This window comes from Equus asinus, chromosome 2, assembly GCF_041296235.1.
Source record: "Equus asinus isolate D_3611 breed Donkey chromosome 2, EquAss-T2T_v2, whole genome shotgun sequence".
NCBI classification, from domain to species: domain Eukaryota; kingdom Metazoa; phylum Chordata; class Mammalia; order Perissodactyla; family Equidae; genus Equus; species Equus asinus.
This window is the reverse complement of record NC_091791.1, coordinates 50,369,937-50,384,357: the sequence shown is the minus strand read 5'-3', so window position 1 is coordinate 50,384,357 and position 14,421 is coordinate 50,369,937. Positions and strand designations below refer to the sequence as shown.

Here is a 14,421-nt window from a genome sequence, read left to right as displayed (position 1 = left end):
AAAGAAAGAGCTAGTTTAAAAAAAAAATGAACACTGAAGTATGTAAGGGAAAAATGGTATAATATCTGAGATTTGCTTTAAAATGCTTTCACAAAGAAAAGAACGAACTGGAAGCAGGGCTGGATGCAGCAAATGTAGGAAAACCTTGATAATTGTGAGTCTGTGATGAATACACAAGGTGAAGTCTATTCCCTCCACTTTTGAGTATGTTTTAAGTTTTTCATTAAGCCTACAGATAGCAATGTTGCTACAGTGTTAATACATAAACTTATTTTATAGATTTTTTTAACATAGAAATTCTAGGCTTACTCTCCTAGAATTCGTAAATTATTTCGCAAACATGCCTGTGTGTATTACATTCCTTCCTCGAAGATGACTGTACTTTGTCTCTTTTGCAGAGTGGCCTGACCCCACTCCATTTGGCTGCTCAAGAAGACAGAGTGAATGTGGCCGAAGTCCTTGTAAACCAAGGGGCTCATGTGGACGCCCAGACAAAGGTATACAAAAAGAATGTGCCCACACCAACTGTCATTTTTTGACTTCTGTGTGGAAGCAAGTATAATTTTATAGGGAAAAGAACAAATCTTCCATCATATCTTTTATACACAGTATTTCAAATGTGTATCTAGGCAAGGGACACCAAAGTCTCTGGTTGTGGTGCCCCAGATGCTTTTATCTTTGATGACCTGGGTACTTTATCCTAGCTGCGCATCACTATTCTCCTGTGTTCACACTCTTGATCTTGTTACAACGGATCCGTCCTTCAGGGGCAGAGTGTGAAGCTGATACCTTTCTTAGTTTTTGTGACTGACTAAAAATATGCATATAGAAAAATTTATCAGTAATTTGTGACCTCTAACTTTGTTCAGGCATGGTCTATGAAAAAGGATTAAATTATGTTTTATTTAATTATTATCCACTTGCTAAATTCCTTATGGTGTGTGTGGTTATTAGGATCTCTCTCTCTCTCTCTCTCTCTCTCTCTCTCTCTCTCTCTCTCCCCCCTTCTCTCTCTCTGTCTGAGCCAAAATATAGCTGTCTTTTCAAAAAGAAAAAAAATTGCTGATTAATCTCATGTAATGCCACAATTATAAACTCAGATAAGAAAAATGGATGTTTTGTGTCATCATCAAAGATATGACTTCATATTCTCATTTCTCTGAACATTTTCTTTTGATGCTCAGTTTTCTTACCTCTTCATATCAAACTTGTTTTCTCTACTCTAAAATATGACTTTTCTTTCTTTCTACGTGTCACATTTTTGACACAAAAATGAATGTTTATTAAGTATTGTGAATACAAACATTTTTGTGTATAATATAGATAGATTCTGAGGCGTATGGACCGATCTTGAAGATATTAATAATATAGAAGATTGCCCTGGAATTAGCCAGGTGAAAAGGGACTGCAGACCTCAAAATCAGACTGGATTTACCTGACAAGCACAGAGGGAGCAGCCCTGTGTAGACCTCACCCTTTGGACATTGTTCTGCTCTCTATGGCTGTGGCTGCCCCACCTATACTGTGCTCTATTAGAAAGAGGCTGCCCAAAAGACACCTCACCAGGCAAGATCCTTGATGCTTTTTAAACTCTGTTAAAATAGTAAAGCAGATATGATGCTCCCTGGCTGGGATGGCCCTAGGTAGAACTGTAGCAAAGACTAACTCTCCTCCACTCCCCTTTCTGAAATGCCTTATGCCCTGGAAGTCTTTGTGGCTTCATTTGATGGCCTGGTTACCCAGCTCTCCTTTCACTCAGTTTCCCTCCAAAACTTTTCGTTCTAAAAAATCTCATTGTCCTTAGCCTTGAATGCCTTCCTAGGTAGCTGAGTATGTAACAGAGAAACCAATAAAGGCAACAGTAGTGGCTGAAGGGTTTCTTGTTACTTTTTATTTTGAATATCAAAGCATTTTTAATTCTGAAAAAAAAATCAGACTGTATTTAGCTTATATTCTTTATTTCGCTTGAATATTTTCATCAACGAAGAAATCTCTACTTTAGAAATTTGCAACTTCATGGTAAATATATTCACCCCATGTCAATTTCATTTACACACACACACACATACACACACACACAGAGTTAAACACTTTTTTTGGTTACCTCTTTCTTTATAGATTAAAAATTTTAGAAGGCATGGACAGGGTTAAGTTTCTCAAAATTTTTTGCCCCAGCATGTCCAAGGCACACAGCGGCATTCAGTCAGGAAGTATGGCAGTGATTCCCAAGGGCAGGTTGGGAGGAGAGGAAATGGTGCTATAAACCTTCTGCTCCCAATTTGCACACATGGCCCCTCAGTTTAAGAGTCTCAGGTCTCTACCAGGGTTTCCTCCTAACCCAGCCCAACTCAGGTCACAGTCAGTAATCATTTTTGTACTTGGTATTATATTTTTGAAGCATGTACCTTTTCCTGCTCTTTTCAAGTGGTGCACTTTGGAAAGCATCTCTCTGTCTCTTAAAAAATTTTTTCCCTTCCCTTTTCTTCTCAGCAAAGATCACAGCACCAAAAGTAAGTGAGGCTGTGATCATCCCATACTTGAATAGAGCAGAGAGAGATGAGATGGGTTGCTTGGACTTGCTCCTTAACCTTGTGAACAAGAGTTTGTTATATCCCATGAACCTCCAAATTCTTACTAGTAAAGAGGACATCCCCAGGCAGCCCACTGGTGGAATGTATGGTACCATTCGACTCATTAGCTTAAGTTAAAAAATTGTAGTAATGACAACATCAAGAGCTCTTTTCTCCTGTAGGGAAAACACTAGAAAATCCTGAAATGGCTTTTGCAGGCTTCCCACTGGCTTTCCACCCCTCTGCACCTCCTCCTCACTTTGTATTTGAAGTTCACCAGATCAGTTCAGACTAAATTGTGCTGCTGGCCACAGGATCTAATAGCCCATGTTGTTCAGCTGAAATGAAGCCGTGCCTTTTGCATTTTAAAAGGATAATCTCTGGGAGCATTTTATTTAGACCATCCTGAAACATACTGAAGAACTGATTCTCAGCAGTACTGATTAGTGGGTTAATCGTTAAATTAGATTTATTTAAATGTGTGTAAAATCATGAAAAGTTTTTATTTGATACTTACTCATTTCCTGTTCATTTCTAGAGCTCCTGTGAGTTGCCAAATTCTTACCTGGGTGATATATTCTTTGTCCTCTTTCTAAATAAAGAGACACAGATGATAATAACAATGACAATAAAAATAGCAAAATTTATTACCTTTTCTCTATATCTGATATTGTTCTAAGCACTTTACCGTTACTAATTTGCTTAATCCTTGCAAATACCCTATGAGGTTGGTAAAATTAGTATCTTTATTTTACAGATGAGGAAACTGAGTCACAGATAAGCAGTTACTTGTGTAAGGTCACATAGCTAATTAGTACAAAGTCTGATTTTGACCCCATATATAATTAAATAATTTTAGAGCTACTGGTATTAACTGAATTTTTTACAAAGTTGGGGAGTGTAGAAGGAAACTATCACTCGTTCATTATCATAGGAACATTAGAAAAAATTGGGGGCGTATCCCAAAATACTGCTGGAAATTAAGATCTCAGAGGGCCTTAATGTGCCAGGCTAAGCAAGTTTAGCTTTTTATCCTATTTGCACTGGGAAGCCTTGGAAAGTTTTAAACAGAAGAGTGATAAGATCAGACATCTGGTTTAGAAAGATCCTGGGAGAGAATGCAAAGAATGCATTGGTAAATGAGTTGGTAAAAGAGCATGGAGCAGGGGCAGTTCGAAGGCTGTTGCTGAGGTCTAGATGAAGAATAAAGAACAGACTGACAGATGGAAAGCTGACAAACAAGAGAGAAATTTAAGCAATACTTAAAGAAGTACAAACAATAAGACTTGAAGACCCTGTGTATACAGGGACTGAGGGAAAGTGAGAAATTCAGGATGAATCTAAGGAAGTGATTTCTGTAACTGGGTGATCATAAGTACCGTTCAATGAGACAGGACATAAAGGAGAAGCAGCTGGCTGGGGAAAGGGGACAATGAGTGCTGTGCATTAGGTGTTGAAGTTTAGATTACCTAGAGGCCTCCCAGATAGAAAAATCCAGCAAATGACTAAAGTTTTGTTCTGGGTTATAGGAGGGAAGTCTGGACTAAAGATCCAGATTTGGGTGGTCAGAATAAATGTATTAGTTGAAGTTGTGAATGTGGATGTGATAAATTGAAGAACAGTGTAGAGGAAATCACAGACAAAGCCCCTGGGATTAATGATAGTTTAAGGTAGTTGGAGGAGGTGGAAGAAGGCCTGACAGAGGAAAGGAGGGAAATCAGGAAAGAATATGACATGGACTCCAAGTTACGGAAGACTGTCAAGGAAGGTGTGTCAGGTAAAGACACACTCAGACACATGCACTGGATCGGCAGTTGGGTTCTTAGAAAGCAGTTTCTCTGGAGTAATGGAGATGGTGAGATGTGGGGAGAATGGGAGGAAACGGTGAGTGAAGAGGACTTTTTTTCAAGAAGCTCTAGGAGCATATGGACCTAGAAGGGAGAGAAATATTTGAAAGGGGTGCTTTTTGTTTCCAAGAATGGAAACGTGAATGTTTGTAGGCTGAGAGGAAGATGCCAATAGAAAGAGAAAAGGTTAAAGATGCTACAAGGGGTATCAGAAGTGGGATAGGCTGGGCTGGGGATAGAGATGGCAGTTTTTGCCATTCTTATGAAAAGACTCTTTCATAATCTTTGACTTTTCTCTAATACCTGAGAGATTTTTTGTTTGTTTGTTTATTCCCACACTCATTTTTGAGGTGAACAATAAAGTAGAAAACCATAGGATAAAATTTTCGACTTTTTTCTCCTTTTTAGTGTGTTGAGACTTTCAACTGTACTACCTTCAAGAAATGATACTGAGAGTTTATCTTCAGAGAGTTTGCTTTCTAAAGGAAAAATTCCTGCACTTTTTCAATCTCAGTTCATTATACTGAACTAAAATTATGAAAAAGCTATTTATAAAAATATCTTACAGCCTTCCATGGATCTTTACCTGCCATATTATCAAGTAATATTTAATGTAACATGTGACAATGGAGAGATGTTCCTTAAAACAATAGCATCAACACATAAAAATTGAAAAAAAAGATGTTTTAACTGAAATAAACAAAATCAGGGAGTAATTGTAGTTGAGTGGGTGTGTTCACTGAAGAAGACGATGCCAAGTGCAGGGATGGCCAAGGACAGACTCCTAGAGAGCCGCAGATTTTAGGGGGCAGGGTGGGGGGAACTAAGTGTGGATTTCTTACTCCCTCCCTCTCAAACCATGTTATGTGGGGAGGCACCCAACTAATGCTCAATAAGATATCATGCTCGGGCGCCACAGATCAGAAACACCAGCCAGAATATTCCATCTGCGCCTGTTTGCTCTTCCTATGCAAATACAACCTTTCAGTGTGGCCTGAGGGAGGAGAAGACTGAACTTCAGCTTTTAATGATGGTATATAGACAACAGTGAAAAAAGAGGCAAAGACTGCTCAGTGATCTGAACTATGACTGTTTCTTAGATATTCAAGAAGGAATAGTTGGTCTTCCCCAAATTTATTGCTGCCAGTTGGAAGGAATTTCTCAAATCACATCTCTCAACTCACTTGCCCAAGTTGCCATTTTTTGTGACCCTCAATGAATTTTGTGACCCTCAATGAATGGAGCAGTCCCAATTTGGTTTTCCTGAATGCAAATTGAAGCTTCTTGGTCATGCACATGTATTTTTAATCAAAAAAAAAGAACTTTAGTATTTTTGGAACTGTAAGAAGACCAGTGTCCTACAGCACAGCAAACAAGGGAGAGACTAGTAAGAGATGAGCTCAGAGACTTAATGGGTGGGAGCTGGGGGTAGGTGGGAGCAGGGGCACCAGATCGTATTGGTCCTAATAGTCCATTATAATGACTTAGGGTTTTACTAGGAGTGAGATGGGAAACTGTGAGGATGAGTAGAATCTATACATTGAATACTTTAAATGATTTAATACCTAAGAAAATCTAATTAATACATTTAGCACAACAGCCATTGGAAACTATCACAACATTGCTTAGGCAAGTTCACTAAAAACTTCAAGGGTTCCTTAACATTTAGATTTTTAAAATATTTTCTATATTTTTTTATTTGAGATCAATCCTCTACCACTAATTTGGAGAATAATGTTATTTCAATCAGTTAAGCTAATTGTACTGAGAACTGATTGGCGAAAACTATTTCCATGCCTCCCTCACTAAGCAGCCTTCTGATCCCTAATGCAGTATCCTGAGTTCCTCAGCACCAAGAAAGAACCTGCAAAGCAGGCAAGTAGATTCTGGTCATATAAAGGCATATCCTTCACTGTGCATGAAGTGGCTTTAGGGGTTGTGAGTCAGGCTCATATACATGTGGTTATGATGAGCTTCTCAGCAGGAGTCTGCTCAGCATGGGGGCACTGACAATTCAGTCTGTGGAACAGATCTTGACCAGAGTCAGCTCTTTAGGGCAGCACATCTTTGGTGAAGTGTCTTCACCTTGCACAATCGGCTGTGGTCTAGGCATCCCCTTTTCAAATTCCAAAAAACCCATTTACAGGAGTATATATTTTGGGGAAGGCTGCTGTAACAAGAATACCATAGACTAGACACACCTTTATTTCTCACAGTTCTTGAGGTTGAGAAGTCCAAGATCAAGGTGCTCGCAGGTCTGCTGTCTGGTGAGGGCCCTCTTCCCTGTTTGCAGATGGCCGTCTTCTCTTTGTATCCTCACATGGCAGAGAACAGAGAGAAGAGGCAAGCTCTCTCCTGTCTCTTCTCATAAGGGCACTGGTCCCATTCATCATGGCGCCACCCTCATGACCTAATTACCTCCCAAAGGCCCCATCTACAAACTTTGGAGAAACAGGGACATTCAGTCTATAGCACAGAGTCACCATACAGACACATTAGTGCCATGAGATATGAGATACAGACCCTTGAAAACATGGACACCGGCACCCCCATGCCCATTTAGAAATGTTCTAAAAAGTCAGTGCTCTCCCTTTCTGTGATCTGGTGCTGCCAGTGTCATCATAAATAGAGATTGAACAGGGACCTGAAGTATCTAGAATATCCTTATTTTTAAAAATACTTATCTGAAATACACACACACACACGATATATATGCTTTATAATAGATAGAACTTATAGCCCCTCAGGGATCAGTGGATATTAATTTGAAGACCAATCCATTGCTTTGTCTCAATCAGTGGTATGCAGACTGTGGGACTCTAGTTACATAGGAAGGAGTCTAACTATAGCATGTGTACCTAGATGAGGTTCATACTGCTCAGACCTCCTGAACTCACACCAGCCTCTTCTGCTTTAGTGTTTCTGTGCTTCCGATCTCTGTCATGCAATCTGATAATCATCGACTGCCTTGCGTTATCATTTAGCCACTTCATGTTTTTTAACCTCTATTTTAAAGAGTTTTTGGAGAGTGAGGTGTTCAGTAAGTTCCAGGACAAGTCTATCCACAGAACACTCCTCTAATCCTGAACAAGAAGCCACTGAATCAGTCTGTCTAGGCTGTCGATTGCTCCATCTTTCCTTCCTATCTTTAAAAGTTGTTATGAGAATAAAAGGAGCTGATGCAAAGCTGTTATGAAAATAAAATGAGGTGATGCAAGAGAGAGCGCTTTGGGAAGTTAAATAACTGTTTACATGTGATATGGTGTTGTTATATATACCTACGACTAGCCTGAGGATTATCAGGGCTTGTTTTTTTGATACAGGGAAAAAAGCTATTTTTGCCAAGCTCAAAAAGAAAGGTTAAATAACAATTTTGCTTCTATTCAGGATAGCTCTTACTAAAAGTATACTCATGATGTTTCCTTTTTAAAAAAATATAATTACAGATGGGATACACACCACTACATGTGGGCTGCCACTATGGAAACATCAAGATTGTTAATTTCCTGCTCCAGCATTCTGCAAAAGTTAACGCCAAAACAAAGGTAAACTCCTTTCTCCTTTGTATCCACCAAAATCGTTGATGTTGTGTCCAAGGAAGGCAAGAGTCATTTCTTCCATCTTCCTTCTACAGAATGGGTATACACCGTTACATCAAGCAGCCCAGCAGGGACATACGCATATAATCAATGTCTTGCTTCAGAACAATGCCTCCCCCAATGAGCTCACTGTGGTAAGGGCGAAGGGCCAGCTAAGGGAAGAGGGAGGGGATGGGCCTGGGTGCTGGTGTCTTCTTACATTTTTTGTTGTGCATCAGTGTTCCTCTTTTACTTTCATTAGTAGGCATAAGCAGAGCATTCCATACAATGAAGGAAAAGGACAATAACTATATTGTTGTGAGCTGTCCAGAGAGGGAGAAATGTGATTAGTGTTTCACACTTAAAAGTTACTAATCCTTTGCCACCGGGTAGGAAGTATCTATATATATAACTAGAACTACAAGTTTGTTTCCTTGATTGCTTAGAACATTAAAAAGCCTCTTGGATTCCGTGTGTAGCAGTGCAGACTCTGTGGGCTGAGTGCGAACAGGTTAGGTGGGTTTTGTGTAAGGCATGACTCTCATGAAACAGCATATCATGTATGACAATGGGATGGGACTGATGAGACACAGGCCTTACCTTTTGTATAGACGAAATGTGTGGAAACACACAGGCTCGGAGACATGTGGAATGACTTCTTAATTCTTTGTTCACGTTTCCCTTCTGCCAGAATGGGAACACTGCCCTGGCCATTGCCCGGCGGCTTGGCTACATCTCAGTGGTCGACACCCTGAAGGTGGTGACTGAAGAGACAGTGACCACGACTGTAAGTAATGGATGCTGGACCCCACTGCCCTAAGCGCCAGTTCACAGACAGTAGAATTTTCTAGAGTTTTTCAGAGATGAACCTTCTTTCCTCCATTCATAGACTAAGTGCCATGTTTCCAAATGCTGTCACTTCATTGTTGGCAGTCAGCATATCAAACTCATTTCTGATTTTAAGAAAAATTCAAAACATGAAAAATTCCTTTAGTTCTATGTAAAGCTAACTGTATTTATTTATTTGTTTTAATATAAATTATTTTTAATGAAATGAAGGCAGAAATGTTTTAACATCCTTCTTTGGCAATGTAAGAAAGTTGAAAAGTCTCAGTTAGTTCTTTAAAATGTTTTAACTCACAAATGATGATGGATACATTGGTATTATTATAAAAAACAACTTACATTGTTATAAAAATAAAACATTAGAGATAGGATCAAAATTGATTTTACCACCACTCTCAGTCCTCTTCCATTCACCAATTGGAGTTTTCATAGGAAAAACAATAGGATGTTTTATTAAAATTTAAAGTAAATCTTTACCAGGAGGTCTTATTGCATCGGATACGTTTTTACAAGCTGCAGCCTCTAGGACACATCATTTCATTTCAACCCAATCTGGCGCCGTTGAACCACTTCAGGATTTGGTAATTTTGGAATCAAGAGCAGCTATTGCACCATATCACAGGCTTATTTGAGTTATTCCTGACTCCATGATTCAACACACAGGCCTAAGATTGACTCGGTACAATGTAAATTTAGGGCTCTAGAACATTTGGAATTATCAGCTCTGCCTCTTTTTGTTACCCACCACCTTCCAACATGAAGGAAGCCGTAGTTAGCATCTGCAAACAGTTTGTATACACAGTGCTTCATATAAAGAACATGGGTTGAGGGGCTCTGTAGCTACCTGCAGGCTTTCAAACAAAGCCTGCGGATCACAAGAGAAAAGTTTCGTAATGCATAAAAGAGACAACATTAGCTTTAATGGACTGTGCAGTGGCTATCAACCTGAGCACATTTCTAACCTCAAAGTATAGTTTGTGTAAGAGACAAATCCCCACATAGTGCTTTCATATACCTTGAGTATTTCATTATCTTAAACTTTATTATTAAATTCTCAAGAAAAGAGTTTGAACAAATAATGTTTATTAATGTTAATTTTATAGATATTCCATGTAGCTCTCTCTGGAGTGGGGAAGGAGGGGGGGAGGACAAGATGTTAAACAATGGCCAAGCGTCACAATGCTAGAAAAGATTTGAAGCCACTGCAGTAAAGATATACACTGCTGTTTCAGTGTTAGAGAATTGAAACTTGTATAATGATTCAAAATACAAATCTTATTTGATTGAATGTAAATGAATTTCTCACCCATTAGGAAAGTTCAAAATGTTTATTCATATCAAAAAAGCTTTAGGAGAAAATAAAAGTACAGACAGAGAAAGTAAAGTTACAGCCTCAGGAAATTAACTCAAAGTGAAGGTTTTCGAGGCCCCAGTTCCTAGTGAAAGACAGAACATAAATGCGAGCCACGCCATTTCACTCTCAATGTCATCAGCCGACTTGGTTGGTGACTTTTGGCAAGAGAGAGAAGACAGGACCCAGGCTAACAGGAAAGGTCCAGTTTGCCTAATGAAGTAAATGAGGCTTCCACAGAGCGAGATGCTCACATTGACTAGAAACACATCCATCATAGTCTTTAAGACTTACTCCAGCATTGTGGTATTTGAGACTTAATTTCAAGCTGAGACACCACCTTGTCAGCCCTGCTTCCGACATTCCATGTAGTCTAGCTTAGACCAGGACTGATACAATTCAGGGTGCAGTCTATGATCTTAAGCTCACTGAACACAGTGCAGCCTTCACCACAAGTGGATCTTTGCACAGCCAGTTACTGGAGCCCCAGCAGCCATTGTCTCCATAATCAGACTTCAGTTTTTCAAAAACCTTAAAAAGAAGACTGCATCTTCCATATGAGTACAATGTATGATGTGGCAATTCTGAGAAAGATGCTTTAGTTAGTGACATTACAATCACGGCAACATAGGAAACGGAGTGGCTAGAAGCTGATATTCAAAAGATATGAATTAAGCTGTTTAAATTTTACTGATTAAAATATTCAGTTCCCCTAATAGCAGTGAGCAGAGCACATCTAGCACTCAGTTATTGGTTTCCAATACCATTCTCTAGTAAAGGTCAGAGCTCCTTGAAGAAATGGCTGAATCTAGAACTGAGGCAGGAAATATACAAGATCAGCCTGGAACATCTTGTAATGCCAAAAAGTAAGCAATCCTCCCCCCAGAAATAAGTAAATAAACAAACACATGCACAAAATGATGGGGATATGTCAAAGGGACACAGGAATCAACTGAAAGAGTTCCCGCTGGCCAAAACTGGAACAATTTGAGCAAAAATAAATAAAATAGTATTGGAGTATAGCGCAAAGTAGAAGATATCCATGAGTCTATACTGATACAAATAAATGATTAAATAAGAAGAGACAAATTTCTCAGGCAAAATCATTCCAAATAATTTATGAAAATACTTCACCTTTAAGGAGGTGGGATATACTTCCCCTTTGCTGAAATGTGGGTTGAGCATAGTGACTTCCTTCCAAAGAAAACAGTGTGGAAAGAGGTGGAATAGAGTAACTTTACAGTGGAGAAACCTGACAAACACTGTGTCAGACAGGTGACCAAGGTCAACATCAACAGTGGCAAATCATGTTGATGGTATGTACCCTTGATATGATGGGATGAAAAATAGCACTTTACCTCTGCAGTCTTCCTCCCCAAAGCATATAACCACAATCTAATCAGGAAAAAAACAGGAGACAAATCCCAGTTGAGGAACAGTCTACAAAATAACTGACCAGTTCACCTCAAAACTGTCAAGGACGTTAAAAACAAGGAAGGCCTGAGAAACTGTCACAGCCAGAGGAGCCTAAGGAGGCATGACAGCTAAAGATAATATGATATCCTAGATGGGATCCTGGAACAGAAAATGGACATTTCGTAAAAACTAAGGAACTCAGAATAAAATACAGACTTTAATTAATAATAATATATCAATATTGGTTCACTAATTGTGACAAATGTACCATACTAACATAAGACGTTAAAAATAGGGGAAATGCTTGCTACAACACAGATGGACCTTGAAGGCATTCTGCTAAGTGAAATAAGCCAAAGGAAGACAAATACCGCATCATCTCACTGACATGTGGAATTTAAAAAACAGAACAAAACAAAAAAACCCACAAAAAACTCTGAACTCATAGATATGGAGAACAGATTAGTGGTCGCCGGAGGTGGGGGGTGAGGGGTGGACAAAATGGGTGAAGGTGGTCAAAAGGTACAAACTTCCACTTATAAAATAAATACTGTAATGGACAGTATAGTGACTATATTGTATATGTGAAAGTTGCCAAGAGAATAGATCTTAAAAGTTGTCATCACAAGAAAAAAAAATTTGTAACTGTGTGGTGATGGATGGTCACCAGACTTATTGTGGTGATCATTTTGCAATATATAAAAATATTGAATCATTATGTTGTACACCTGAAGCTAATGTTATATTTCAACTATATCCCAATTTAAAAAAAGAAAATATAGTAAAAAAAAAAAAATAGGGGAAACAGTGAACTCTGTACTATCTTCACAATTTTTGTATAAATCTAAAACTGTTCTAAAATTAAAAAGTTTATTTTTAAAAACTGTTCACTTGCAGTATTACATACCGGAAGAGGCGCCAAACAATGCTTTATTTTAACATGATAACTGAGGACAGGGAGGGTAAATCACGTTTACTAAGTATTGTCCCTAAGAAACAATGAATTTGTACACTTTCTTAGTTTTAAGCCTAGCTTTTTTTCAGTTGCCTTATTTAAATGTGTATCCTCTCTTGTACCGTTAGTCTTTCATATGCTCAGAATTAAAAGACTCATTTTGAAACTAAAACATTGTCATTAAGATTTTCTAGCAAGTATGCTGTCAGTGTCTTTTGGATCAATATAATCTATAGAGGTAAAAAGTTATCAGAGCAAGTAAAAGATTCAGTAAGCTCTTTATAATATACTATTCGTTAAGATTTTGTGGAGATTAAAATGATCTTGTGAATGTAATACCTCTAAAACATGTTTTCATACACAGAATTGTAAAATTTATATAATTTAGGCAATTTTAATATTTTGATTTATTCTAGAAATTCAAATGTACACATAGGAGGAGAAGTGGCTGGCTTGGCGCAAGTAATAAAGACCTATGGCTTGCCATTCTTTTGGCTTATCTTCAGCTAAGGCCCTTAGTGGAATGAGGAGGCAGGTTCATCAGACCATGAAAAAGTATCGCAATGGAGTAGGACAGGCAATATCTCTCTTCTCTTTCCCTTTGAAAAGCCTTATTAGGGACCTAAATGTTTTAAGCTAGTGTGCTTTGCCACTAGAGTTGTTTCACCTTGTAGTCTTTCTCTGCTGTGTCTATGGTGAGGACCTTAACACTACTAACGGACAATTTTGATGTCGTTTTATACGTGGGGGTATCAAGATATTCAATGCATAAGTCCCACAATAAACCAAATGGTTAATTTAGGAAGAAATGAATAGTCTCATTAAAATGTGCAGTCTGCTCACACTAAAGTGACTGCTTTTTTTTGTTATTAGACTATCACAGAGAAGCACAAAATGAATGTTCCAGAAACGATGAATGAAGTTCTTGACATGTCCGATGACGAAGGTATGAAAATGTCCTTTGAGTTCATAATTAGTAAGAAGGACTGTGGAATTGTTTCCTGAAGAAAGTTCATTGTAAAAATATTTTTAAAAACATTAAAATGTTTTGTTGTAGTATCAAGAGTATGCATTTTTCACCCACTTATACTGTTCACTTAAATCATGCAGTTCGTAAAGCCAACGCCCCTGAAATGCTCAGTGATGGTGAATATATCTCAGATGTTGAAGAAGGTATTTGCAAATATTTATTGTGATGAAACTTAACTACCAGCTTTATCTTCCATTTCTTATCTTTGAAATGTAACACTTCCTTGAGTTACTAACTTTTCATTTTATCTTGAGATTACTAATTTATGTACCATTGAAACAGCGCGTATGTGGTATTACTGATTGTCTTCTTTTAGTCTCTTTGAATCACCTCTCCTTGAACCCATTTTCCCCATTTGAAAATACAAGTGTCACTAATTATCTGGATTACTTTCTATTTGTTTCTATTAAGCAGAAAATTGATGTTTTTATTGTTTACATCTGAAAATCTAGAAAGGGAAAACTGATTAAGGTATATAGCTAAAATATTTTTTATGTAAGAGAAGGTATCCTTATCCTTATAGGTAGGGGATTAAATGTCCATTCTAAGATTTACTCTAAGCTTTGCAGCAAAAGCAGCTTTTGATCTTGAACTAATAAGAAAACTCAGCCTGAACAAAACTCTTTCAAAATATAAATTTTTAATATTGATTTCATGAAAGAGATCAAAATATAAATGATTGTAGCTATACTTCATGTTCTTAAAAGAAACTTCGTTTTCTGCCTTACTTAAAATCAAGACATGTGACCAGGTCTTGATATAAAGAGATATTAATCAGTGACATCTTTAAAAGTTTCATTGGACAACTAGCATTTTTACAATGAATGA

The 14,421-nt window shown here is 38.0% G+C and overlaps 1 protein-coding gene across 26 annotated transcripts in view; it reads left to right on the top strand.

Moving 5' to 3' along the window:
* ANK3 (ankyrin 3) overlaps positions 1–14,421 on the top strand; it is a 624,902-nt gene that overhangs the window by 492,278 nt on the left and 118,203 nt on the right. For 23 of the 26 annotated variants that reach the window (XM_070488170.1, XM_070488208.1, XM_070488264.1 and 20 more), the window contains exons 18-23: positions 399–497; positions 7,864–7,962; positions 8,052–8,150; positions 8,687–8,782; positions 13,437–13,509; positions 13,674–13,736. In XM_070488170.1, coding sequence (XP_070344271.1) covers positions 399–497; positions 7,864–7,962; positions 8,052–8,150; positions 8,687–8,782; positions 13,437–13,509; positions 13,674–13,736 — 529 coding nt within the window. The remainder of the gene's footprint in view (positions 1–398; positions 498–7,863; positions 7,963–8,051; positions 8,151–8,686; positions 8,783–13,436; positions 13,510–13,673; positions 13,737–14,421) is intronic. The other 3 variants (XM_070488203.1, XM_070488200.1, XM_070488186.1) reach the window with 1 other exon arrangement.